The sequence below is a fragment of the Physeter macrocephalus genome, chromosome 10, assembly GCF_002837175.3.
Source record: "Physeter macrocephalus isolate SW-GA chromosome 10, ASM283717v5, whole genome shotgun sequence".
In the NCBI taxonomy this organism is placed as follows: Eukaryota; Metazoa; Chordata; class Mammalia; order Artiodactyla; family Physeteridae; genus Physeter; species Physeter macrocephalus.
The window spans coordinates 69,878,575-69,905,603 of NC_041223.1; the positions used below are offsets into that span (position 1 = coordinate 69,878,575).

At 43.3% G+C, this 27,029-nt stretch overlaps 1 protein-coding gene, 1 long non-coding RNA gene and 1 other non-coding gene across 14 annotated transcripts in view; all 3 read left to right on the plus strand.

Annotated features, from left to right (window-relative positions):
- Nucleotides 1-16,293, plus strand: part of LOC114486987 (uncharacterized) — a 30,439-nt gene extending 14,146 nt beyond the window's left edge. For 7 of the 9 annotated variants that reach the window (XR_008618402.1, XR_003681534.2, XR_008618401.1 and 4 more), the window contains 2 exons: nucleotides 10,198-10,370; nucleotides 12,400-16,293. This is a non-coding gene — a long non-coding RNA (uncharacterized lncRNA). Of the gene's footprint in view, nucleotides 1-67; nucleotides 794-7,770; nucleotides 8,744-10,197; nucleotides 10,371-12,399 lie in introns of those variants that run through there. The other 2 variants (XR_008618403.1, XR_008618406.1) reach the window with 2 other exon arrangements.
- Nucleotides 13,508-13,580, plus strand: TRNAG-CCC (transfer RNA glycine (anticodon CCC)). Its single transcript has one exon. It is a non-coding gene; the product is annotated as a tRNA-Gly (tRNA).
- Nucleotides 16,294-26,185: 9,892 nt separating the features above from the next.
- The window catches only part of RNGTT (RNA guanylyltransferase and 5'-phosphatase), a 285,456-nt gene continuing 284,612 nt past the window's right edge, over nucleotides 26,186-27,029 (plus strand). For all 4 annotated transcript variants that reach the window (XM_028494651.1, XM_028494653.2, XM_024116822.2 and 1 more), the window contains exon 1: nucleotides 26,186-26,445. In XM_028494651.1, coding sequence (XP_028350452.1) covers nucleotides 26,382-26,445 — 64 coding nt within the window. In that variant the 5' untranslated portion in view covers nucleotides 26,186-26,381. The remainder of the gene's footprint in view (nucleotides 26,446-27,029) is intronic.

The window sequence follows — 27,029 nt, forward strand, 5'->3', positions numbered from 1 at the left end:
TATTATATAAAAATATATATTATATATATAAATGATTATATATTATATATAATGAATATAAATAAATATAATAAATGATTATGTACATCGATATTTTATGTATATATAATTGAATCACTGTGCTGTACAATTGAAACTAACAAGACATTGTTAATCAACTATATTTCAATAAAAAAAATTTAAAAACACAAAAAACAAAACAAGACTTGGCAGCATCCTCCCCAAGGGAAAGCCAAGCTTTCCTTGTCCTTGAGTTACCATAAAGGCATCCTATGCTGATGCTACCACCAGACCAATGTCCTTTGAGAAGAGACCATCCCAGACCCTCTCACAATGGCCAGTTGTTCTCAGAGGCCAATAGCTCTTCTGTGTTCCTGACAGCTTGTTGGTGCAAACTATGAATTAACTTTCTCACGGTAGGAACGTACCCTGTCCTGGGGATATTTACCTCTGCCTTTTCTCTGGTTGGTATTAGGGATGGGGTGAAGCAGGCTCAGTACATTTCTAAGCAACCACAGTGGGCCCAGGTGGAATCCAAGAACAGTCTCCAGTGACATCTGAATCTCACTTTCCCAAACAGGATAAAGCTTCAAGCTTATTGGAAGCTCTATCTCCCGTAGGACATACAAGGCCCTTCACGATCTGGCTACTGCTCCAGTTCTGCCATGTGTCCTGTGGTCCAAACATACTAAAATATTCTAATCTCCCCGAACCAGCCATGCACTTTCATGACTCTGCCTCTGACATAACATCAATCATCATCACCATCATCATCTCCAACCAAAACTGTGAGGTAGGTCATATTATCCCTAGTTTAAAATGAGGACCCTGAGGCTGGTAGGAGTTAATTTATCTGCCCAAATCTAACAAAGGAAGTGAGTATGACCTAGAATTGCTTCTCTCTTTCCTCTGGTGAATGACATTCCTGACAGCATCAGCTCACATCACTTCCTTGTAAAGCCTGCTCCAGCTCCTCTAGATAGAGTTAGGTGTTCATTCCTCTATGTTTCCACTAAATCTTCAAATATATTTTCACTGTATCGGTAACATATATGTATTATAGAAAATTGTGAGATCTAAAAATTATTCCTCAATAGTACATCTATCCAAATACAATCATTGTTAGTATTTTTATAACTATTCTCATAGATTTTAAAATATCACTGTAATCACTATGTGTGCATTATTTGGTAGTCTACTTTTTGGGGGCTAGTAGTATTGGCATCAACATTTCCTATGTTACACAGTTTCACAATACCTTTACTTTTTCAGTTAGGATACTTTTGGATCCAAGTTAACAACCAGCTCAGATTGTCTTAAACAATAAGGAATGTATGATAATCACTGCTATAGTGGGAACCACAGAAGTAGGGCAGGCTCCAGGCATGCTATAATTTGAGTTTCTACCCTATTTTTCTGTAGTTATCTCATATCTGCAGTTGTTCCCCATTCCCCCCATGGGCTAACATTGTCCTCAGGGCCCCCTCACATCACAGGCGGGGGCAGCCAGCTTCCTTGCTCGTGAGGGGGAGAAATGCTACCCTAATGATGGAATAAAGTTCCACTTTTCAGTCTGATTGGGCCATTTTTAGGTAATGTGCTTTTTCCTGGACGTAGAATAGTTCCTGAGGGAATCTAACTCTAACCTTAAGCTTGAGGTCTTTTCTTTTTAAAAATTATTTATTCATTTAATTATTTTTAGCTGCGTTGGGTCTTCGTTTCTGCGTGCGGGCTTTCTCTAGTTGCGGCGAGCGGGGGCTACTCTTCGTTGCAGTGCACAGGCTTCTCATTGAGGTGGCTTCTCTTGTTGCGGAGCACGGGCTCTAGGCGCACGGGCTTCAGTAGTTGTGGCACATGGACTCAGTAGTTGTGGCTCGCAGGCTCAGTAGATGTGGCGCATGGACTTAGTTGCTCTATGGCATGTGGGATCTTCCCAGACCAGGGATCGAACCCGTGTCCCCTACATTGGAAGGCGGATTCTTAACCATTGCGCCACCAGGGAAGTCCAAGCTTGGGCTCTTGAACCAATCACTGGCCACCCACCGAATAGGATTATGATCTTTGGTTTATTTGGAATCAGCCTTTGGATCCCAGGATAAAGTCAACTTCTCTTGAGTCATCTGACTGCATAGATGAGGCATGAACACCCAAAGAAAAATTGGGATTCTGTTAGGAAGGAGCAAGGAGAGATTGACTATTACTCTTTTATTTTTATGTTTGCTAATTTGATAGGAGAGAGAGTTCCTCATTGCTATTTTACTTTTCATGTCTGTCGTTCCCTTCCTATCCTCTGTTGTGGCACTTCTGCATCAGATGGTGGTGGATTCTTTACTCTCTGTGGGCTTCTTATGGATTATGAGCTTCTTAAAGATAAGGAAACTGTAATACTAACACTTGCTTCCTCAGAGCTTAGCAGGTGTTGGATAAATGTCGGTTAAATAAATGATTAAATGAAAGAAAAAAATGAATGAATGCAGTACAGAATGCATACAATAAGATGGCATTTAGGATTAAGATACAGAATGGTATAATGAAGAAGAGACAGAGATTCCTTTTTTCAATGAATATTTATAGAGGTCTTATTCTGAACTACCTGCTGAGATACCACAGGGAGCAAGACAGACGTGTTTCTGCCTTCATGGAATTTAGATTCTGATGGGAAGAGAAACACTGAAGAAAGGACGGAGGCTGTTTTACAAAGAGAAGTGCAGGGGGGATGGGAGCTATGGAGTTGAAGGCTGTTCTGGGCTTTGTCAAATTTGGAGCTGCTTCCCTTCTCTTATCAGAATCAGGTCTGTCTCTATGTCTTTTGCTTCTAGCGAGACAGACAACTCAGGGCACCAAAAGGTAGTAACCAAGCCAAGGTTTTCACTGGCTCTCTGTTCCCTGTGACTCCAGTTTATCACTATTGTTATAAAGGCACTGCTTCTAGACCTCTGACTGAAGGTGGAGCTCTGCACATGCACGGATGGCTCTACAGCTGGCGACTGGACAGAGTGGTGGGGAAGGGAGCCAGCAAGGAGGTTTAGCTCACAGACTGCTGATGAGCTACTGCACAAACGAACTGACTACTGTCCTACTGTCGTGTGTGTGTGTGTGTGTGTTTGTGTGTGTGTGTGTGTGTGCGCGTGTGTGTGCGTGTGTGTGTGTGGTGCTGGTGTTCTGACCCATTTCATTGCTTCCTGAGGGTAGAAGTTGTGGGTCCAGGGTAATATCCAATCACAACTCTCTTCCCTTATTTAGGGCACTGAGGGGGCATATTTCTCTCCTTATGATATAACATGAAAAGCAAGCAAGCATGATTTCTAAACCAAAACAGCTTTTAATTGGGGATTTTTAGGTGTTCTACACACTCCTCCTTCATTCTGAGAAGGGGAATGCCTTGCTTAAGAGCAGCTTACAGAGGTCCCAGCCTGCTTTCTTTGAGCAGGAAACTCCATGATTCTGTGCTGGCTTCAGAGCAGTTCAGGCACTGGGAGGTGCTTTCGCATAGTTCCTCCAGGACAGGAACTTGACCTACTTTGGGAGAGGAGGGATTGCTTTACTGGGGAAATGATATTTCTGTGGAAACCTAAATGGTGAGCATGATTTTTCCAAAAGAAGGAGAGGGTTAGGGAGGGCAGCATTCCAGGCAAGGAAACAGTTTACGTGGAGGCTTTGAGGCCTCAGGCAAGATCAATCCCAGGGCATTCAGGGAACTGAAAGTTTCATGTGCTTGGTGTGCAGAGTGAGAAGAGGGGTGCTAGGTGAGACTGGAAGGAGAGGCAAGGGTGAGATCTTGTACAGCCTTGCAACTGTGGTGAATTTAGGGTTCAGGCCAGGTCTGGAATTAACAAGGTCAAGGAGGGACTTTGCTGGCAGTCCAGTGGTTAGGACTCGGTGCTTTCACTGCCGTGGGCCCAGGTTCACATCCTGGCTGGGGAACTGAGATCCCGCAAGCTGCATGGCATGGCTAAAAGAAAAAAGATATATATATATATATAAACATTTTTTAAAATTAAAAAACATTTTTAAAAATTAAGAAAAATAAACTGAAAACCAAGGTTAAGGATTCACTGGGCTAGGCTAGGGTGGAAGGCCATGACCAGAACAGTTTATGTGTGAAATTTTTTCTGCCCTTAAGGTTTCAGTATGTAATTAATTGACATTACAAAATAGATTAAAGTTTAATTTTCATGCCAAATTAGAAGATTGGCTTTTTTTAAAATAAATTATTTTATTTTATTTATTTATTTTTGGCTGTGTTGGGTCTTTGTTGCTGTGCGCGGGCTTTCTCTAGTTGCGGCGAGCAGGGGCTACTCTTGGTTGCAGTGCGTGGGCTTCTCATTGCAGTGGCTTCTCTTGTTGCGGAGCATGGCCTCTAGGCGCATGGGCTTCAGTAGTTATGGTGCATGGGCTCAGTAGTTGTGGCTCGCGGGCTTAGTTGCTCTGCGGCATGTGGGATCTTCCCAGACCAGGGTTCAAACCCGTGTCCCCTGTATTGGCAGGCTGATTCTTAAACGCTGCACCACCAGGGAAGCCCGAAGGTTGGCTTTTTTATACAACATTTTATTATAAAAATTTTCAAACAAAGAGAAAAATGGAAAGAATCGCCTATATTCTACCATTAATGTTTTGCTCTCTTTGCTTTATCACATATCTGTCCATCTAGGCATTCCCCTCACTGTCCATCAATCCATCTTATTTATTCATTTATTTTTTGGCTGTGTCAGGTCTTCCTTGTGGCACGTGGGGTCTTTGTTGAGGCACGTGGGATCTTTCGTTGCAGTGCGTGGGCTTCTCTCTATTTGTGGCGTGCGGGTTTTCTCTCTCTAGTTGTGGCATGCCGGCTCCAGGGCACGTGGGCTCTGTAGTTTGTGGCACGCTGGCTTTCTAATTGAGGCATGCAGGCTTAAGCTGTCCCACAGCATGTGGGATCTTAGTTCCCCGACCAGGGATTGAACCCTTGTCCCCTGCATTGGAAGGTGGATTCTTTACCACTGGACCACCAGGGAAGTCCCCAGTCCATCTTATTTTTTGATGCATGTTAAAGTAGTTGGAGACATCAGTCAACTTCATCCCTGGACACTTCAGTATGCATACCATTATCCAGAGTTTAATATTTGTTCATGGTTCTTTTTGTGTGTGTGGTAAAAGTCATATACAGTGATATACAAACATCTTAAGTATTCTATTTGATGGGCTTTGATAAATTTGTACGTAAAAATTTGAAGTTTCAAAAAAGATACTTTTACTAAAAATTATTATCATATACTGTTATACGGCCTTTACATTATACACAAAGTGGTATAATATCAATTCAAGGTAGACTGTGATGAATTAAGGATGTATATTGTAATCTTTAGTAATCACTTTAAAAATATTAGCTAAAAAGGCAAAAGAGGAGATAAGCTAGAATACCAAAAAAAAAAAAAGAAAGAAAGAAAAAAAGAAAGAAGAAAACCAAAACAAAAAACTTCAACCCAAAGGAAGACTAAGTAAAAAAGAATAGCAAGGGGCTTCCCTGGTGGTGCAGTGGTTAAGAATCCGCCGTGAGCCGCCACTACTGAGCCTGCGCGTCTGGAGCCTATGCTTCGCAACGGGAGAGGGCACAACAGTGAGAGGCCTGCGCACCGTGATGAAGAGTGGCCCCCGCTCACCGCAACTGGAGAAAGCCCTCACACAGAAACGAAAACCCAACACAGCCAAAAATAAATAAATTAATTAATTAATTAAAAAAAATTAGCAAGATGGTAAACTTAAATCTACCTATAACATAAACACACCAAATATAAAAGGACTGAACTCTTCAATTAAAAGACAGAGATTGTCAGCCTGGATAAAAAGCAAGACCCAACTATATGCTGTTTACAAGAGATGCACTTAAATACAGAGACATAGATAGATTTTTTTACCCTCTTTAATTTTTAAAGTATTTCTCTATACCACGCAAACACTAAGCATCAGAAAGCTAGTATTTCTATATATCAGGCGAAGTAAATTTAAAGACAAAGAATATTTCCAGGAATAAAGAATGATATTGTAATAACAAAAGGTCAATCAATGAAGAAATCATGAACAATCCCAAGTGTGTGATCACCTAATAACAGAGTATCAAAGTATACGAAAACAAAAATTGACAAGAGAGGAGTAGATCTGCAGTCATACTTGGAGATTTTCATACTTCTCTTTTGAGAAGAGATGTGATAGAATAAATAGACAAAAATATCAATAAGGATATAGGAGATTTGAATAACATTCTTACCAACTTGACCTAATTGACATATGTAGATGACCCAACAATTGCAGAGTATACATTCTTTACAAGTGCACATCGGATATTCACCAAGATATATTTTATGCTACTGGGCCGTACGTGAAATTTAAAAAAATACCATTTATGAGAGCATCAAAACAAAATACTCAGGAATGAACAAATTTTTTTTTTTTTTTTTTTTTTTTTGCGGTACGCGGGCCTCTCACTGTTGTGGCCTCTTCCGTCGCGGAGCACAGGCTCCGGACGCGCAGGCTCAGCGACCACGGCTCATGGGCCCAGCCTCTCCGCGGCATGTGGGATCTTCCCGGACCAGGGCACGAACCCGTGTCCCCTGCATCGGCAGGCGGACTCTCAACCACTGCGCCACCAGGGAAGCCCGGAATGAACAAATTTTACAAAAAATGTGCAAACCATCTATATTGGAAAATACAAAATATTATACAGGGAAATTAAAGATCTACATAAATGGAGTGGAAATTGCTCATGGTTAGAAGCCTTCATATTATAATGATGTCAACCCTCCATAAACTGATGTACACAGTCAAAACCATCCCAATCAGAATCATGGCAGGATTATTTAAAAAGAAATTTATAAGCTGACTGTAAAGGTTATGTGAAATTGTAAAGGACAGAGAATAGCTAAAATAGCTTGAAAAAGGACAAAGTTTGAGATGTCAAGAATTACTAAAAAGCTACAGTCATCAAGACAGAGTGATATTGATGTAAGTAGATTAATGGAATAGAATAGAATCCAGAAGCAGACTCCCACTTTTACAGTTAATTAGTTTTCAACAAAGGTGTCAGGGGAATCCAATGGGAAAAATGACAGTCATGTCAACAAATGTGACTGGAATGACTAGACAATGTATGAAAAAATTGTCATTGTATAATCCCATTTGTAGTATATATGCACGACAAATTAGAAATTTTCACCCTATGTTATCCATGTCCTGGGAAATAAATTATGCTTCTGGACTGCTATACTAGCTTTCTCAAGCCACAGGAATATTATTTATTAAGAAAAACTTGTTAAGGGGCTGCAATAACATTGAGGACACAAGGGTATCATTTAGAAAATAGTTTGAATTCATTAAATAATGCTTTATTTCCTAGATGATATAATAAAAATGGCTTTCTGTTTTTACAGTGAGTTTAGTCCCTCCTTGTATATTGGTAGTAGGAGAAATTTCCAATTTCACTCATGACCAATGATACGTATTTGTGAAACTCCTAGCTGGGTGGAAGGGCAGGTTGCAAAAATGAAATCTCATAAGCCAATAGTGGAAGGCTTCTTTTAGATGCTGGAGGAATCAGATCCTTGATGTACATTGGAACTGGCATTATTATTGTGACTAACAGGGGTTAATCAAAAGGAGAAGTTCCTGCCCCAACAAACTGAAATGTAAATGTGGTTAAGTTTTGAAAACTTTTCCCTCCTACGTTTTGAGTTTTTTTTTTCTTTTTTTTTGCGGCACGCGGGCCTCTCACTGTTGTGGCCTCTCCCGTTGCAGAGCACAGGCTCCGGACGCACAGGCTCAGCGGCCATGGCTCACGGGCCTAGCCGCTCCACGGCATGGGGGATCTTCCCGGACCGGGGCTCGAACCTGTGTCCCCTGCATCGGCAGGTGGACTCACAACCACCGCGCCACCAGGGAAGCCCTACACTTTGAGTTTTCAGGGGGATTTCTTGAGGATGAAAGATCCGGCTGCTCTGTGGTTGTAACTCCCAGATCCAGGAGGCTCTGTGATTAGATAAGGCTTGGTATTCCCCAGGGAGTTTCTGCTTCCAAAAGGGCCTATTGATTCTAGAGAATCAAGTTATAGCTGGAGTAGCTGTACAATTTCTTATTCCAATAATCCAGGAAAGTCTCCCAAAACTGGGTCAAAAATGCTCCCACCACAGAAGATAGGTTCTTTCTCCCATACGGTGCTAGAGAGAGGCACCATAAACTCTCTCTACCTCTTTTTTCATTTCTTTTTTTCTATCTCTATAGTGTTTTCTTTTTTATAGTCTGTGCAGGCAGTGACACTTCCATTACTCTAACGTCACTTGAATTGTTCAAATTCCAGGAGGGTTGATCAGAATCCATTTCTGTTTAGTTAACTAGCAGGCCTGAGGATACATTTTGAACACTGTGACTGTGGTTACTTTCTCAACTCCTCCACGAACTGTACAAATCAGCTCTTAGGAAGGATTGCTTTTGCAAGTGGGTCATCTCAATCATTTTGCATTTATTCTTAGTTTGCTATTCCTGGAGCATGTACCAAGGGTCAAGCTAAGTGCTTTCCTTACATTATTCAGTATAATCCTTATGACACCCTTTCAAATAGATACTTTTATTTCCCCATTTTACGATTAACTTAAGAGAGTTGGGTGCTGATAGAGTTGGACCTCAAACACAGATCTGAGTCCAGAAGAACAAGCTTTTACAAACTCCTTCCTCAGCTCAGAAGATGATGTAATTCTGATCTTACCCCCAATCCCAGGTACCTGTCTGTAACTCCCTGTGTTTTTACTATCAACCGGTTGCCTAGTTTTGGCAGAAAAACTGTACTAGGCCGCGTGGGGTGAGATAAAGCAAAATACAAGAAATGGCGAGCTTTTAATCTAGTTAAGATCTAGTTAAGAAGTTGTTTTCAACTTAAGACGCACACTAGAATCATCTATGGAAATTTAACAAATACTGATGACAGAAATTCTGATTTAATTGGTCTAGGGGGAGGCCTGGGCATCAGAATTTTAAAAACTCCTCAGGTGATTCTAAGGTGCGGCCAACGTGGACAACCACCTAGTGTGATTTGAAAACACTCATAAAATAACATCAAAACCACTACAATGTACAAAATGATATATTCTGAAATGTATACCTTACCTCGTTCCACAAGGATGTGGCTAAAAAAATTATTCGGTACAGAATGAATTCTACTGAGGGGCACAGAGTTCCAGGTACTTGTCAAATAGGCCGTCAGATGGGCTAGGACACGTGAGGTCAGCATAGAAATAATTCAGGTACATTTTATTTCTCTGCAAGGCAGCATTGTCAGATTTTAGGAGAAATAGTTCTTAGAAAATGGTGATTGGTCCAGGTACAGTTTCTAGGTAGTTGATTGGTTCAAAAACTGTTTCCAGGGAGTTGATTGGTCTGGAAGCTGTTTTCCAGGCTGTCTAGCCCCTAGATTGCCTTGTCTCCAAGGGTTACTTGTCTCCAAGGGTTACTACTCAGAAGCTTGTATGGAATGATAATTTTTTTCCCATTACAGAGGCTTATTGAAGAAAATACAAGTATTTGAAGGATGACTCATAGGCACATTGTACATTTCTTTGCTCCAACTTCCCTAAGGGTTATGAATCGCTCATAAAGCAGAAGCTTCCTAAATGACATTTTCACAAGTAGTGGAGGGGCTAGAGCCATGCCATGAAAAATTTCCAGCCATTAAAAGGGCAGCATTTTTGTGACCATGAGAGACGCAAGAGGGAAGAGATATGGGAACATATGTATATGTATAACTGATTCACTTTGTTGTAAAGGAGAAACTAACACACTATTGTAAAACAGTTATACTCCAATAAAGATGTTAAAAAAAAAAAAAAAAAAAAAAAAAAGGGCAGCATTAAACTATTCAGTGCAATTCAACTGTTGGAATATTTCCTTTGACTTTTCTTTCTCGTTCTCAAGATCAGAAGAAGCTGTTGTCAGTTTAATAACAGTAGGGAGAAACAGATAGTGTATAAAATGATGATGTAATAACAAAGAAAACTGAGAAAAAGGGTAAAATCACTGCAATTCTATAATCTTAATATCCAACTATTTTCATTTTCGCATATTTTTATTCTAACCCACGACCAATATTATTTGGATGATAACATATGTAAAATTTAAGGTTTGACTATCTAATCATATTTTTTAAATGGTGCTATCCGTTTCTTTCTTTTATTTTAGGCTGGGTCTTGTGGTACGCAGGACCTTAGTTCCCTGACCAGGGATTGAACCCGTGCCCCTGCAGTGGAAACGCAGCGCCTTAACCACTGGATTGCCAGGGACGTCCCCAGTTTCTTTATTTTAGAGTGGCTTACCAAGTTCCTCTAAAAGTATGATGTCAACATGATTTATGAGTAAGTTTAAAATATTTAGCTTTAGATTCAATGAATATTTTTGAGTGGCATACACACATTCTGGACATTTATTTTACATAATTATCTTATTTAAAAAATAACAATAATAAGCATTTACGGAAGGCCACATTGTGGCAGGCTCTGTTCTCAGGACAGGAGATATAGCGGGAAGAAAACAAAATTTTCTTACTCTAGTAGGGCAAGATAGGCGATTACAACCCTGACCGACACAGAATGCTTCTGTGCTCCGTGTGGTTACACATATTAACTCATTTCATTCTCTAAACAATCCTATGAAGTAGGTACTATCAGCAACTCCATTTTACAGGAGAGGAAACTAGTGCACAGAGAGGTTAAATAACTTGCCAAAGGTCACACAGTTAGTGAGCATTTGAGCTGGGATCTGTGGCACCACACGCTGCATGCTCAACTGCTATGTTCTCCTGTCTCTGTAATTAGCTTATTTATACTTATTCGATTGATGCAAGGTATCACAAGTTTTCCTTTTCCTTTCTCAAATATTTTCAATTTTTACTTCAAATATTTAATATTTCTCTATAAAGGTACTGGATTAGTACTACAGCCAACACTTTCCAATTACAGGACACTTACTGTGTGCCTGGTACTTTACTTACCTGACGAAAATAAGGTGAATGTTTTGTCTGGTGTACTTGCAAACATTTTCCTTCAAAATAAAATGGCAGGTAGATAATATCTATAACCTCCAATTAGGAAATGAGCTAATGAAGTAGGGGCCAACCTTCTCTGCACATTAGATTCATCTGAAGAAAAATTTAAACTATATGGATGCTTGGGTCCCACCTCCAGGAATTCTGATTCAGTTGGTCTGGAGTGAGTTCAGGCCACTTCGCTAATATGGTAAAGTGGCAAAGTGATAGAATGTTTAAAAGCCAGACGTTTAAAATCATCATCATTATTAAAAGCACGGCTTTGAATCAGACTGACTTGGATTAAATCCCACATTCACTCATTAGCTGTCTGATTATGGGCAAGTTTGCGCAGGGGAGGAAAAAAATTCTCTACTCTCTTAGGGGCTCCAGCTGGGCCTGAGAATTAAACCGACACAAGAATAACAGGAAAAAAGTGTACACGTTTTTATCAGATTTTACATGTACATTCACAAGAGAATGACAACCCAAAGATGTGACCAGAGCAGGAAGCTTTTATGCCTTTTAGACAAAGAAAGGATAACTTTTGAAGAAATGACCAGAGAAAGGGGTTTGGGCTGGCGCAGTAAGTCGTGGGGAAGTGACTAGGAGATACATGAGGGGAAGTTGTGGAAGATAAGGGTTATTTCAATAAGCTTGTTTGTACAGACCAATTGTACATTTCAATGTCGATTCCCCAGCTCTGGGGACAAGGATGTTCTCTTCCTGGTACAGCAAGGGCAACTTCCTCCTAGGAAATTTTATGTTCTGTTTTTAGGTAGAAGAGGGTAGATCAGAGAGCCCTTCTCTCACACCTGCTGTTTCTCAAATGCCTTCGGCTCAAAATGATCAACATACCAAAGCAATATATTTTGGGGTGGCACGTCCTGAACTCTTTAATTTCTAAATCTCTCTGCACTTCTCTTTCCTCATCTGTAAAGCGGAAGTAAACATTCACCTCTTAGAGCAGTTGTAAGAATTAAAGAGCACATGCGGGAATCCCCTGGCAGTCCAGAGGTTATGACTCTGTGCTTTCACTGTTGAGGGCACCGGCTCGATCCACTGGTTGGGGAGCTAAAGAGAGAGAGAGCGAGTGAGTATGGGGATGACCATCATTTTCACAGTCCTGGCACAAAGTGTGCGCCTAATCGGTGGTTCCTCTTATCTGTTCATGCATTAATTCCCTCCGCAAATACTTGCCGAGCACCCACCGTGTTCCAGGAGTTGTTCCAGGTGCTGGGGAGGCAGCATTGAATAGAACAGACAAGGGGCTTGCCCTCCGAGCACTACTTTGAATTTTTTTTAGCATTAATAAAATGTGCTTAATCTCATGGTCCTTATATTACTCTATCCTGTCCTAGGTCATCTGAACTTGGGGTCTCATCCTTACCTGCTCTCAGAGACCTTCCTTCATCAGTGGTCCCTGCTCCTCTCTACTGGCTCTTTGTCATATTCATTTAAACATAACCACTTCTTTTTTCATATTAAAGAAAAAAAAAATCCCCGAATCAGGGATTTTAGGCTTCAAGTTACCCAACAGTTTCTACCTTCGTCCTTGCATTTTTTTGCTTCGCAGGTAAGTATAGATGTTGTCTGCACGCACAGTCTCCACTCCCCAGGTTGGCTCCATCTGTTCTCGTTCACACTCCAGAGCACTGCGGTCAGGCTTCTGTCTCCATCACTCTACAGACATTACTCTCAACAAGGTCACTCCTTTCTTTTTTTTTTGCGGTACGCGGGCCTCTCACTGGCGCGGCCTCTCCCGTTGCAGAGCACAGGCTCCGGACGCGCAGGCTCAGCGGCCACGGCTCACGGGCCCAGCCGCTCCGCGGCGTGTGGGATCCTCCCAGACCGGGGCGCGAACCCGCGTCCCTTGCATCGGCAGGCGGACTCTCAACCACTGCGCCACCAGGGAAGCCGGGTCACTCCCTTCTTAAAACCATGTGATGACTCCAGATTTTCCTCGGGACGAAGTCCAAACTCCTTAAAATGGCATGTGGTCATTTGCAGCCTTCCCTCCCGTCTCTCCCTTTTCTGCCTGCACACCTCCCCCCTGCCTGCTGCTCGCTCCCCACACCCGCACACACTGTGAGTCCCCACCCCACAGGACTGCTCGGGGTTCCCCAGAAGCATCATACTTCCACCTCTAGGCAGTGATGCTCTGAAGTGGTTTGCACCCGCTTGTGAGAGTTTGGTGTACATTTCTTCCCAATTATGTGTTTGGTGATGTCCTGTTGGTAGCCTAAAGTCGGCCGTGGTGGGAGTATTTATATCAAGGAAATGGGCAAATTCTACAAACTAGGGCCTTCTTGCCTACCTCTAGAGAGATGGCTGTTAAATATCTACCACACACCATTGCTTCTAGGCCTGTGCACATATGTTCTCCCCTCCAGCCCAGCTTGGCTCAGCTTAAATGTCCCTTCCTTTTGGAAGCTTCTCCTGACTCTTCAAGATTGGGATAGAGGGACTTCCCTGGTGGTCCAGTGGTTAAGACTCTGCGCTCCCAACGCAGGGGGCCTGGGTTCGATCCCTGGTCAGGGAACTAGATCCCGCATGCCACAGCTAAGACCTTGTGCAGCCAAATAAATAAATAAATATTAAAAAAAAAAAAAAAAAAGATTGGGATAGCTGCCCTTCTCTGTGATTCTATGGAAACTTGGGCAGCACCCTTCCCCCATCCGCCTCCCCATGGCATGTATCGTACTGATTTTTTCTGTATCCTATACTGACCAAGTGAAGTCTTTGAGGTCAGGGAAGGCTTCAAGGTGTGGTCCTCCAGTCAGCAGTGAGATCATCACTGGGGGAGCTGGTTAGAAATGCAGACTCTCAGGCACACCCCAGACTGATTGAATCAGAAACTGCATTTTAACAAGATCTCCGGGGACTGAGTGCATTTAAATTTAAGGTGCACTGCCTTAGGGGCCATCTCATCATTTTTCAAATGGAAAAACAAAACATCAGGGGCCTTGTCTTATTCATTGCCATTGTTCTCCACCTGGGATAGTGTTTGGCACGTAGCAAGGTGCCACATCATATTTTGAAATGAAGCAGTACGTGAGTAATTGAAATGCTTAGCCCTCTCTATTAAACAAGAAGCTTTTTAGGGTTCAAGAATGTGTCTTCATCTTTGCATCCCCTAGATTTCCTCATACACATCAGCATTCAGTAGAAAATGGAATAGGATGAATGAACTAGGCTTGAGTGCACTTTTGCTGATCCTAAAACTAGAGCCCAATTTAAGATATTCATCCTAGAAGTGAGGCAATGACCTTTGAAGTTATGGGTCTGTAGAATCCAAACCTGGAGTTTTGAAATATGTCACCAGAAACTTAAGATTTTTCCTAGCCATCAACCAGCTGCAATGTTCTACTCTTATTTCCTCGTTTCTCCTAATACAGTGATGCCAAGCTTACCCCACCTCCTTCTTTCCTCTTCCTTTAGCTACAGCGTCCACACGCTACTTGCTCACAGACTCACATGCACGTTGAACACGACGTAGAGTAGGAGAGCTGTGCAGTGCGGTGGAAGGCACTTGGCATTTAGTCAGGGGACGCTGGCTGTGTTCCTGCCTGTCACAACCTTTCTGGAGCCTTCGTCTTTTCCTCTGCAATGGGGAAAATGATATCTTCCCTATCTAATTCACCACGTTTTTGTAGGATCAAATGAGTTAACATAGGTGAAAGTGCTTTTATACATTGTAAAGCACTGCATAGAGTAGATGCAAAATCTCTCAGACAAATGGATCTCAAGCACACGCTATGGTTTAGTAACGCCCTAGCACGTGGAATATGCAAGGAGATAAAAGAATGTGCCAGTATGGAAGGGTATAGAAATCTAGAGGTTATTTATTTGGGGAACAGGATGCCTTACCTGTGTCCAGGCATGTAATTAGATAAAGATTGTGGTTTTGCATTGCAAAGACATAAAAATAAAACATTGGCTTCGTATCAGATGTCACCTAGGAAATCTGGGGTGATTCCGTCTGAGATGCCAGGTGTGCTATTAATCAGCAATAAAAAACAGTTAATCTAAGAAGCAAATGATAAGGACATGTTGGTGGCTGATAACTGGAAAAACAGTTTCATTCCCTAATAGGATCTGATAGGCTCCAGCTAATCTAGATGCAAAAAAATAGATCAATACCAAGCAAGAGTTCCTTTCAAATAGACAGCTACCAGTGAATATTGCAAACTGCAAGCATTGTTCGCCAGTTTCTTAGTGTTGGGACATCCCTTGCAGATGTTAATAATTACCTACCCACAATAGGAAGGCTCCATGGTGTGGTCTTCCAATCAGCAGCCCGGGCATCTCCTGGGGAGTTGGTCAGAAATGCAGACTCTCAGGGCCACCCCAGACCTGTTGAATCAGAACCTGCATTTTAACAAGATCTCCAGGGATTGGGTGTATTTAAATTTAAGGCAGACTGCCTTAGGGACCATCTAATAATTTTTCAAATGGAAAAACAAAAAATCAGGACTTTAAGGGTGATTTTTTTCCCCTCAAGGTCTAATAGGCACAGGAGGCAGAGCCTGGATTAGAAAAAAAAGTTTTCCGACTCTGTTGGCGGTTCCACCATTGCTCACCACCTCACGGCCTGGTTCTTCAGCTTCTGGCTGTGAGGCTTAGGGCAAGTTACTGAACCTCTCTGAGTCTGTTTGCTCATCTGTGAGATGGAGATGGTAGCAATGTCTACCTCACAGAACTGTGAGGTTTAACACAGATTAGAAAATCTCTGAACATTTTGTCCAAGGCATAATTCACATGAAAAGGTTTATTATTCTCTAATGAAAAGGCAGACAATGTTCCACATAATTTAAACAGTAGAAGTAAATTTTTTATGGCACACAGAAGCAGATTGTTATTTATAACTCTGAAAATCTTCATGCCTTGACAGTAATGTTTGGAAAACAGTTATTTTTCCTTTTAATCTTTCCTATTTTCCAGTGAAGAAGCTTATATAAGCTACCCTGCAGAGGTGCTCTGCTAGTCACTGTAATTTAATCATCTTGAAGGTTAGGCTGACTTCTGTTATTATGAAAATTGTGAACCCGGGCCAAATTCAACCTTTGGAATAGGCACCCACATATGTAATTAAAGAACCTGACTCACTGACCTACTTTCTTGGCCACCAAAACAGGAAGAGACTGCATTTCCTAGTGTTCTCCGCCATCTAGTGGCCAAACATGGTACATGGCTCAATTTTCGGTTACAGAGAAATTATCGGGAATTCTACAATAGGTTTTCACGTCTTAAACACAAACACATCCAACTTCTCACTATTGAGGAGAAATGATCCAACATACACATTTTCAAAGCTGTTTGTTATACTTGAAATAATAGGCTTAGGATTCTTACAAATGTACCCTACTAATGCAAGATGAGAGTGGGGAAACTGGGGGTGGGGGGTGGGAGGAAGGGTCTGTGAGAATTCTGTATTTTCAGCTCAATTTTCTGTAAACATAAAACAGTTCTAAAAAATAAATCCAATTGATTTAAAAAAAATAGGCTTAGGATGCTTGTTGCTGGTTGGAAAGTTGGAGACTTTCCGATTTGGAACAGGAAGACCAGAGTCATCTTTGATGCTTCTATTGATGAAAAAATTAGTCAATAACCTAAGAAAGAAATAGAAAACCTTATTCGAGCCAACCTGAGGATTATAAGCCAGGAGACAGTCTTTCAGGAAGCTCTGAGGACTGTTCTCTTGCTAGAGGTTAAAGCACAGTTATGAAGTTTTTGAGACAAAGGGTTATACATCAAAGTGACATCATGAATGTTTAAATAGTCCAACAAGGTAGGCAGCGGCTTATTGTGACCTCTTATAGGATTCAGAAAGGAATGTCATCTCCTAAGGAGTTACCTTGCTGGTGCCAGGAGGAAACTGCTTTTTAAATTTTTTTTGGTGAGGAGGCATTCCTGTGTCTTCTGGTTAATGTACAATGCAAATGCACAACGCCCACTAAAGGGGAGGGGGAGTGGCTTAAATGGCAGAGAAAATTCTCGGTTAAATTTTCCTTTTCTTGCCTTAAAATAATTTTATTTCATCACTTCCCTCATGTGATATATCCATTATATCATCAAACACTAAAAAATTAATTTCTCAAGACATTAGCCAGTGTCGGGGAGGAAGACATTGTCCTCTACCCTTCTAGGTTTTTCTGGCTGGTCTAAGAATTAAATTGGCACAAGACAGATTAACAGGAGACAATCAAACAAAGTTTAATAACATGTCTACATGGGAGAGACCCAGGAAAACTGAGTAACTCACCAAAATGGCCCAAACCATTAATAAACCTTAACACCATCTTCAGCTAAAGACAAGAGATGTTGGGGGTAGTGGTTTGAGACTTGAGAGGGGAGAAAGGCAATTGACAAATATTTGGTAAATAAATGCTTGCCCGGGCCATGGAGAGACAATGGGACACGGAGGGGACCTGATCTCTAGAGAGTTTTCCTCACCACATATAGCCCATACCCTTTGTGGATATCTCTGGAGATGGCTCTGTTAGGGAACAGGCTTTCTACCTAAATTCTTTTTTAGACAGTTAGGGGGAAGTTCAAAGTTTCTTCCTGAGTTTTTCAGGCCCTCATTGTTTTCAGCTTGAAGTAACCCATATGCCAAAGAGACATTTTGGGGTGGCAAATTTTGTTCCTCTACACCAGCCACGTGTACTTATTTAATCCTTCCTTTGGGACTGTCTGATTAGTGAAGAAAGGTGTTGGACATTACTCCAGACCCTGTAGTTTGGGAATCTCGGAGAGGAATGCCTATGGGTGCACTCAGAAGGCCTGAGCTGTAGGGCTCCCAGTCTCACAAAAGATCCCACAATGTGGCCGAGGAGAAATAGAGACCCGCTGGGGCCATGGGAGTCATGCCAAGGATCAACGTCAGCCAAGGGAACAGAGGGTCAGTGACAAGAGACCAGCCTTTCGGGGCTTCCTTGGTGGCACAGTGGTTAAGAATACGCCTGCCAATGCATGGGACACGGGTTCGAGCCCTGGTCCAGGAAGATCCCACATGCTGTGGAGCAACTAAGCCCGTGCGCCACAACTACTGAGCCCACGTGCCACAACTACTGAAGCCTGCGCACCTAGAGCCTCGCAACAAGAGAAGCCACTGCAATGAGAAGCCCGGGCACCGCAACGAAGAGTAGCCCCCCCCCGCCCGCTCTCCGCAACTAGAGAAAGCCTGCGCACAGCAACGAAGACCCGACCCAACACAGCCAAAAATAAATAAGTAAATAAAGAAAGAAAAAGAAAAAAAAAGAGACGAGCCTTTCCCTTCACCTCTTTCTTGGAGATGTGTTGTCAGAGCCCCTGAAACCAAGATATAATTCCAGGCATAGAAGTGGGGTCAGGAAGCCCCAAGAATGCCAGAGCTAGCATTTCCCACTAAAGGGTAGCAAAGTATGCTACCCCCAAATATGTCTCTTTGGTATAAAGATTATTTTGAGTGGATTATTTTTTTGAGAAAAGGCAGACACAGGAGAAGCTCTGAAAACAGAGTAGAAGTTACCCTTCTGTCAGGGAAATTTATATTTATAAAGGAAATTCCATTTGTGAGGGTGTCTCCTTCTCAGTACCAGGAAAAGAGGGATGACTCTAAAATCACGTGAAACTTATCAGTGAAGAAAGCGGAGACTTAAATCTTCAGAACAAACCTTACCTTTTACTGTGCTTTTCCTGGTAACTTCCCATAACTGGTCTCTCTGTTCCCCCAACATCTTTCTTTTGTCTTTGGCTAAAGATATTAGTATTTAAGGTGCTAGCCATCTCAGCTTCCCTGGCAATTTCACATCTGCACGTGAGGTATACACGTTAATAAACTTCTGTTCGTTTTTCTCCTGTCTCTTTGTCTTTTATTACAGGAGGTCTCAGCCAAGAAGGGTATAGAGGGAACATTATTTTTCCTCCTCTAAACAACTGATTTAGCAGGAAGGAATTCAGAATCAGGATTGAGTTGATTTATAGAAAATCCACGTGATATCCTTGCACGCACGTTTGTGGCCTGTTCAGAGTTGGGCATATATTTGCACCCCTGGAACTGGAGTCATTTCATGTTGAGACTTTGTTGGGGAATTGATGTTGTTAAATTAATTAAACAAGGAGGCCATCCAGCTGATGTGGCTCTCATGCCGAGGAGGCCTACAGAGACAAACCAAAATCAAACCCTGTAAATGCCTCCAGATTAGGAAACCAAAACGCTAAGGTCAACTAATCACAGACAGCCAACGAAGCTCTAAGCTCTAGCCACTCAAATACTTTCTTTTCTTTGCTTCTGCACCTTCTCTATATACGTCCTTTCTTTCTCTGGCTCCTGTCCTGGGAAGCTCCTAACCACTTCTGCTTTGGCGCACTTCAACTGAAATTGATTTTTGCTCAAATAAACTCTTGACATTTAAAAATCTGCCTCATTTTATCTTTTAAAAATATGCAGATATGAATTTGGGTCTTTAGAAGTCTGATCACTGAGGGAATACTTGGAGCCTCTCTGGAGAGCAGGTTTGAAAGTGTGTCACTGAAGAATTTAAACCCGTCAAGTGGGATCAGTATTGTTGGTAGAAAGGAAGAAAAGAGGGTGATTTTGAGTTTGCTCAAGATATCTCATTTCCTGTAGCTTCTAGTGTTACCGAACCAAACTTGGGTCCTGTTTGCCCATGTGCAGGAAAGCCAATCTACTGACACTGGGTTGTGATGAAGGAAAGTGTCGCATTTAGTGTAAGGCACCACACAAGGAGTCTGGGGCAGCTAATGCTCGAAAAGCCCAAACTCCGGACTTCCCTGGCAGTCCAGTGGTTAAGACGCTATGCTTCCATCACAGGGTGCACGGGTTCGATCCCTGGTCGGGAAACTAAGATCCCACATGCTGTGCAACGCGGCCAAAAAATAAATTAATTAATTAAAAAAATTTTTAAAAAAAGGGCTGACTAGTGAAAAAAAAAAAAAAAAGTTTAAAAAAAAAAAAGCCCAAACTCCCTGATGGGTTTCAAGGAGGCCCTTTTATTTTTGTTTGTTTGTTTTTTTGCGGTACGCGGGCCTCTCACGACACGGGTTCGAGCCCTGGTCCAGGAAGATCCCACATGCTGTGGAGCAACTAAGCCCGTGCGCCACAACTACTGAGCCCACGTGCCACAACTACTGAAGCCTGCGCACCTAGAGCCTCGCAACAAGAGAAGCCACTGCAATGAGAAGCCCGGGCACCGCAACGAAGAGTAGCCCCCCCCCGCCCGCTCTCCGCAACTAGAGAAAGCCTGCGCACAGCAACGAAGACCCGACCCAACACAGCCAAAAATAAATAAGTAAATAAAGAAAGAAAAAGAAAAAAAAAGAGACGAGCCTTTCCCTTCACCTCTTTCTTGGAGATGTGTTGTCAGAGCCCCTGAAACCAAGATATAATTCCAGGCATAGAAGTGGGGTCAGGAAGCCCCAAGAATGCCAGAGCTAGCATTTCCCACTAAAGGGTAGCAAAGTATGCTACCCCCAAATATGTCTCTTTGGTATAAAGATTATTTTGAGTGGATTATTTTTTTGAGAAAAGGCAGACACAGGAGAAGCTCTGAAAACAGAGTAGAAGTTACCCTTCTGTCAGGGAAATTTATATTTATAAAGGAAATTCCATTTGTGAGGGTGTCTCCTTCTCAGTACCAGGAAAAGAGGGATGACTCTAAAATCACGTGAAACTTATCAGTGAAGAAAGCGGAGACTTAAATCTTCAGAACAAACCTTACCTTTTACTGTGCTTTTCCTGGTAACTTCCCATAACTGGTCTCTCTGTTCCCCCAACATCTTTCTTTTGTCTTTGGCTAAAGATATTAGTATTTAAGGTGCTAGCCATCTCAGCTTCCCTGGCAATTTCACATCTGCACGTGAGGTATACACGTTAATAAACTTCTGTTCGTTTTTCTCCTGTCTCTTTGTCTTTTATTACAGGAGGTCTCAGCCAAGAAGGGTATAGAGGGAACATTATTTTTCCTCCTCTAAACAACTGATTTAGCAGGAAGGAATTCAGAATCAGGATTGAGTTGATTTATAGAAAATCCACGTGATATCCTTGCACGCACGTTTGTGGCCTGTTCAGAGTTGGGCATATATTTGCACCCCTGGAACTGGAGTCATTTCATGTTGAGACTTTGTTGGGGAATTGATGTTGTTAAATTAATTAAACAAGGAGGCCATCCAGCTGATGTGGCTCTCATGCCGAGGAGGCCTACAGAGACAAACCAAAATCAAACCCTGTAAATGCCTCCAGATTAGGAAACCAAAACGCTAAGGTCAACTAATCACAGACAGCCAACGAAGCTCTAAGCTCTAGCCACTCAAATACTTTCTTTTCTTTGCTTCTGCACCTTCTCTATATACGTCCTTTCTTTCTCTGGCTCCTGTCCTGGGAAGCTCCTAACCACTTCTGCTTTGGCGCACTTCAACTGAAATTGATTTTTGCTCAAATAAACTCTTGACATTTAAAAATCTGCCTCATTTTATCTTTTAAAAATATGCAGATATGAATTTGGGTCTTTAGAAGTCTGATCACTGAGGGAATACTTGGAGCCTCTCTGGAGAGCAGGTTTGAAAGTGTGTCACTGAAGAATTTAAACCCGTCAAGTGGGATCAGTATTGTTGGTAGAAAGGAAGAAAAGAGGGTGATTTTGAGTTTGCTCAAGATATCTCATTTCCTGTAGCTTCTAGTGTTACCGAACCAAACTTGGGTCCTGTTTGCCCATGTGCAGGAAAGCCAATCTACTGACACTGGGTTGTGATGAAGGAAAGTGTGGCATTTAGTGTAAGGCACCACACAAGGAGTCTGGGGCAGCTAATGCTCGAAAAGCCCAAACTCCGGACTTCCCTGGCAGTCCAGTGGTTAAGACGCTATGCTTCCATCACAGGGTGCACGGGTTCGATCCCTGGTCGGGAAACTAAGATCCCACATGCTGTGCAACGCGGCCAAAAAATAAATTAATTAATTAAAAAAATTTTTAAAAAAAGGGCTGACTAGTGAAAAAAAAAAAAAAAAGTTTAAAAAAAAAAAAGCCCAAACTCCCTGATGGGTTTCAAGGAGGCCCTTTTATTTTTGTTTGTTTGTTTTTTTGCGGTACGCGGGCCTCTCACTGTTGTGGCCTCTCCCGTCGTGGAGCACAGGCTCCGGACGCGCAGGCTCACTCAGCGGCCATGGCTCACGGGCCTAGCTGCTCCGCGGCATGTGGGATCTTCCCGGACAGGGGCACGAACCTGTGTCCCCTGCATCAGCAGGCAGACTCTCGACCACTGTGCCACCAGGGAAGCCCTTTTTTTTTTTTAGACGTTGGGGGTAGGAGTTTATTAATTAATTAATTAATTTTTGCTGTGTTGGGTCTTTGTTTCTGTGCGAGGGCTTTCTCTAGTTGTGGCAAGCGGGGGCCACTCTTCATCGCGGTGCGCAGGCCTCTCACTGTCGCGGCCTCTCTTGTTGCGGAGCACAGACTCCAGACGCGCAGGCTCAGTAGTTGTGGCTCACGGGCCTAGTTGCTCCGCGGCATGTGGGATCCTCCCAGACCAGGGCTCGAACCTGTGTCCCCTGCATTAGCAGGCAGACTCTCAACCACTGCACCACCAGGGAAGTCCAAGGAGGCACTTTTAAAGGCCAGGTGAGGGAGAGGAGTTGCGGGGTGTGTGATCAGCTTGCGTGCACAATTCTCCGATTGGCTGATGGTTAGGTAACAGGGCGGTGTCACAGGGGTTAACATTATCAGTCCTCAGACTCCAGCAGGTCTGGGGGGCTACATGCTCATGGTCATCAGGTAGTTAACTTCTTTCATTTAGTGGGGGTTTTATTTTATTTTATTTTTTTGTCCATGCTGCTTGTGGGATCTTAGTTCCCTGACCAGGGATCGAACCCATGTCCCCTGCAGTGGAAGCACAGAGCCCTAAGCACTGGACTGCCAGGGAGTTCCCTTGGTGAGGTTTTAGCATCTGTAAAACAACTCAGGAAATGTGCATCAGATATTGTTATTAGGTACTTCAGAGAGGAGCGACAGCAGAGGACATGGCCGGGTGGGGGCGGGGTGGTGTCTTTCCAAGGAAGGCCCCATAGAGTCCTGCTTTGTTCCACTAGCAGTATACAAAAAAAGGGAGGGACGTAGAAGGTGATTTTTAAGGCCTCTATCTCAGTCTCTGACTTTCCAGAAAAACTTCCTTCAGAAAAAGGAAGACATAGAGCAGCCAAATTCCTGGGATTCAAAACAGCTTGTGTGTCTGCAAGCCTGGACTGTGCCTCTAAAAGTAAAGGTGGGTGTTATGGGTTGAATTGTACCAAAAGATATGTTTAACTTCTAACCTTGTACTTGTGAATGTGACTTTATTTGGAAATAGGGTCTTGCAGATGGAATCTTGATGAGTTTATACTGGATTAGGGTGGGCCCTAACCCAGTATGACCGGTTTCATATGAAGAGGGGAAATTTGGACAGAGGCACACAGAGAGAGGAGAACGTTTTCTCCACAAATGTAGCAAAGAAAGAAACCAGTTTTATCATTGAATATGCACTGAACCAGACTCTAATGCAAATCACAGGCAATCCTCTAACGAGATTGCAAAGTGAGAACGCTCACCCTTGCAAACAGCCAAGTATATATGATCCATTCCATACATGTTCTCGAGATACATAATAACTAGTCCCCATGTAAGAGGACTTCGGCAGCACCATTTATTATACATTCTTTCATAGTTCATCCTAAATTTACTTGGTAACTGGCTTGGCCGCCTGTGTTAGGTAACTGCCATTATCTGAAAGGAAAACAAAACTTTTCAATCTCTGTGATTTACAGCTTGGAACGAGGTGATTTAGGTTAAATTCCCATGGTGACAGGGAGACAGGGGGCGCTATCTTCCTTCATGTTTACAAAGAGGTGGCTCCCTAGGCCCTAAGAAAAGTTCCTGGGTTGTAAAACAGTCAAGAGGCTCATTTAGCTGTTCAAAAGATTTATATACATATCAGGGTGATGAGGAAGGATTTACAAATAAAAGTTTTCTCAAGGAAATACCCTGGGAAAAGGAAAGTCTCTTTCCTTTTTGTCAAGAGGGAAAATTCAGTCTTCTTTACCCTTACACACACCTTTCCTTATGGGCAAAATAAATGTTCTATGGAAGAATTCACCCGTGAAGAGCCAATAAAGAGGAGGCCAAGACATATTTATGAGAATGTGTTGGTGGTTCCAGGAAGCCAGGGAGGAGACATGTTGGTTCCTCTGGGGGCATCTATTTTTCTTCTTGAAGGATAGCAGAGATGTGGGAGTAGGAGTGACACTGGTAGAAGTACCCATCAGGCGAAGGATTCCTGGTAGGGAGAAATGGGAGAAATTGCCCTCTCACTTGGATGCCACTGTCCTACTCTGCCCTTTTTCGTGGGCAGAAGGGAACCACAGGGTCCTCTGGGTCTGTTGGCACTAAGGATAAAGGGCATAACTGGGAACTTCCCTGCCGGTCCGATGGTTAAGACTTCGCCTTCCAATGCAGGGGGGTGCGGGTTCGATCCCTGGTTGGGGAGCTAATATCCCACATGCCTTGCGGCCAAAAAACCAAAAACATAAAACAGAAGCAATATTGTAACAAATTCAATAAAGACTTTAAAAATGGTCCATATCAAAAAAAATCTTTAAAAGAACAAAGAGGGCATAACTGGATAGTGGTGTAAAAATTAAGCACACACTGCTGCCTTAACAACCAATAACAGCTGCTCATCGGTGGCATGAAGCCTCTGCGAAGCATTCCCTGTGCCTAGTACTGAGCTCCCTAGGTGGACACAGTGTGTGAGAAGGACAGTCTCCAAGGGGAGTCATCCCCAGAAGGGGAAAGTGAAATACTTTCCCAGGACAAGGCTCACCGTTTCCATCCTTGGAGATGTGGGGGATCAAACATTTCACCACTCTGGGTCTGGTACCAACTTTCCCCTGCCAGCAGAGAAGAGAATTGGGCATCGTTTGGGCAGATTGCTGATTTGTAAGGCAACAGTCTTATCTTGTCTTGTCAGCAGAGGACTGATACTTTCACTAAAAGGTCTCAGCAGATGTAACAGCAGGACAGACCAGGAGTGTGTAACAGCAGGACAGACCAGCAGTGTGACCTAACTCAGGCTCTCTCAGAGAGAGAGCCATTGGGCCCTCTCTATTTCAAGGGAGAATTCTGATCTTACTCAGAGGGTCCAGGCATTCAGGGGCTGAGCTGCTCCGTAAAATGCATTCTCCCAAACCTCACACTCTTGCAGTTCAAACACATCACTGGTAGTTAAAGCCGAACTGCTACATTATAACTAATTTGCCAGCACCCAGCTTTATATTGAATACGTTAACTAAATTAGTCTGTTAACTACAGAAAGTCTTACTACAGGACATAGTTTAGAAAACACTCCCAATCACCCCTGCTTAACTGGAAGGGAAAGACCTTTTGTTTGGCAAGGCAAATGAGAACACCGCCAGGTAGTGGTACTCCACTGGGCAATTCCTGCCTTGCCAATTACACACTTTAGTTGGTAATTTTGAGACTCCCAAATACGCTATAAAACTTTGCTCCAGAAGTGTACAAACAAAATTCATAAAAAATGTTTTGAGATTAATTTCAGATGTTTCATGGATCCCCAGAAGTACTCCCCCAAAGAGAAATTCCTCATTTCTGGTGCTCCAATCTCTCGCTCTTAGAATTTCTCTAAAGCTTGTACCCCTAATCCACGTCAGGAAGAACCTTCCAAATTCCCAATCAAACCCAGATCCTGCCGGGACATCAAATTTGGCCGAAAAAGGGCTATCAGGTTCTTGAGCTACGACGGCGGTGGGATGGCCCCTTTCGTCAGTAAAACAGATGCCTTTATGGAATCTGCGGACCAGTCTACGTGTGGAAAGAGGATTTGTTTCCTTTCACTCTCTCGGGTTTCCATCGGCAGTCTATGAGAAAAGAATATAAGTTCCGCTCCTGGTTCCCAATACTACGGCAGCTGCGCATGTGCAAAGCCGCCCTGAGAGTGCTTTGGGTATGGGCGGGGCGGGGCGGGGCGAGGGAAGACCCGCCCCTCCCATTCACCTTGGCCTTAACTCCTTCCCATCCGTCCGCCAGCGTCTCTTTCTTCACCTCTGACCTCGGAAAGAAAGGGGTGGGGCTTTGGGGGCGGAAGTAGCGGTGCATTGTGGGCTCGCTTAGAGTTGATCCTGAATGGAAGTGGCGCGCCGCTGTTGACATTACCCGGGTCCGGGCGGTTGGGGTTCGGACGCCGGCCGGGATTCGGGTACCTCGGACCTCGGGAGCAGAGCGGAGCGCGAGGAGGCGGCGGTGGCGGCGGCGCGGCGAGCGTTGGTGGAGGGGGCGGCTGTGCACGGCCCCAAGACATGGCTCACAACAAGATTCCCCCGCGGTGGCTAAACTGTCCGCGGCGCGGCCAGCCGGTGGCAGGTAACCGGGACGGGGGGTGTTCGAGTCCCCGCGCACCGGCGGGTCCGGGGGTGGGCTGAGGGGGGCGCAGCTTTCGGTAGTGGTGTTTCAGGACCGAGACGTGCTCGGTCCGATGAAGCTTCGTGGATGCGTGTTTGGGAACCTGGACTGGAGGGAGTGGGGGCACTTGTCACTCTTCAGTAAGGCTAAATATTGCGAACGGGAAGGTAGATAGGAGCTTTGTGTGGCAGGAGCTGGGAACCCAAGAACCCAGTGGGTAATAATACTTTGAAGCTTAGGAGTTTTGTAAACCTTTGAGGGTTCTCGGAAGGGGAAGGGGCAAGTGTCGGTTTTGAGAGGAAGGCTAAAGGGAGGGGCAGTTCCCAGCGGTGAAATTCATCCACACTGAGACTGGAGGTTTTTGTTTTGTTTTTTAAATGATTCTTAATTGAGGACTTTTTCATCTTTGAGTTTGACACAACAGACTTTAAATTTAAGGTGTACAGTTTGAAAGTGTACAGTTTGATAAATTTGGACCACAGGCGCACACACACACCCTGTGAAACACAATCAAGATAGTAAACACAATCATCACCACTCCAGGT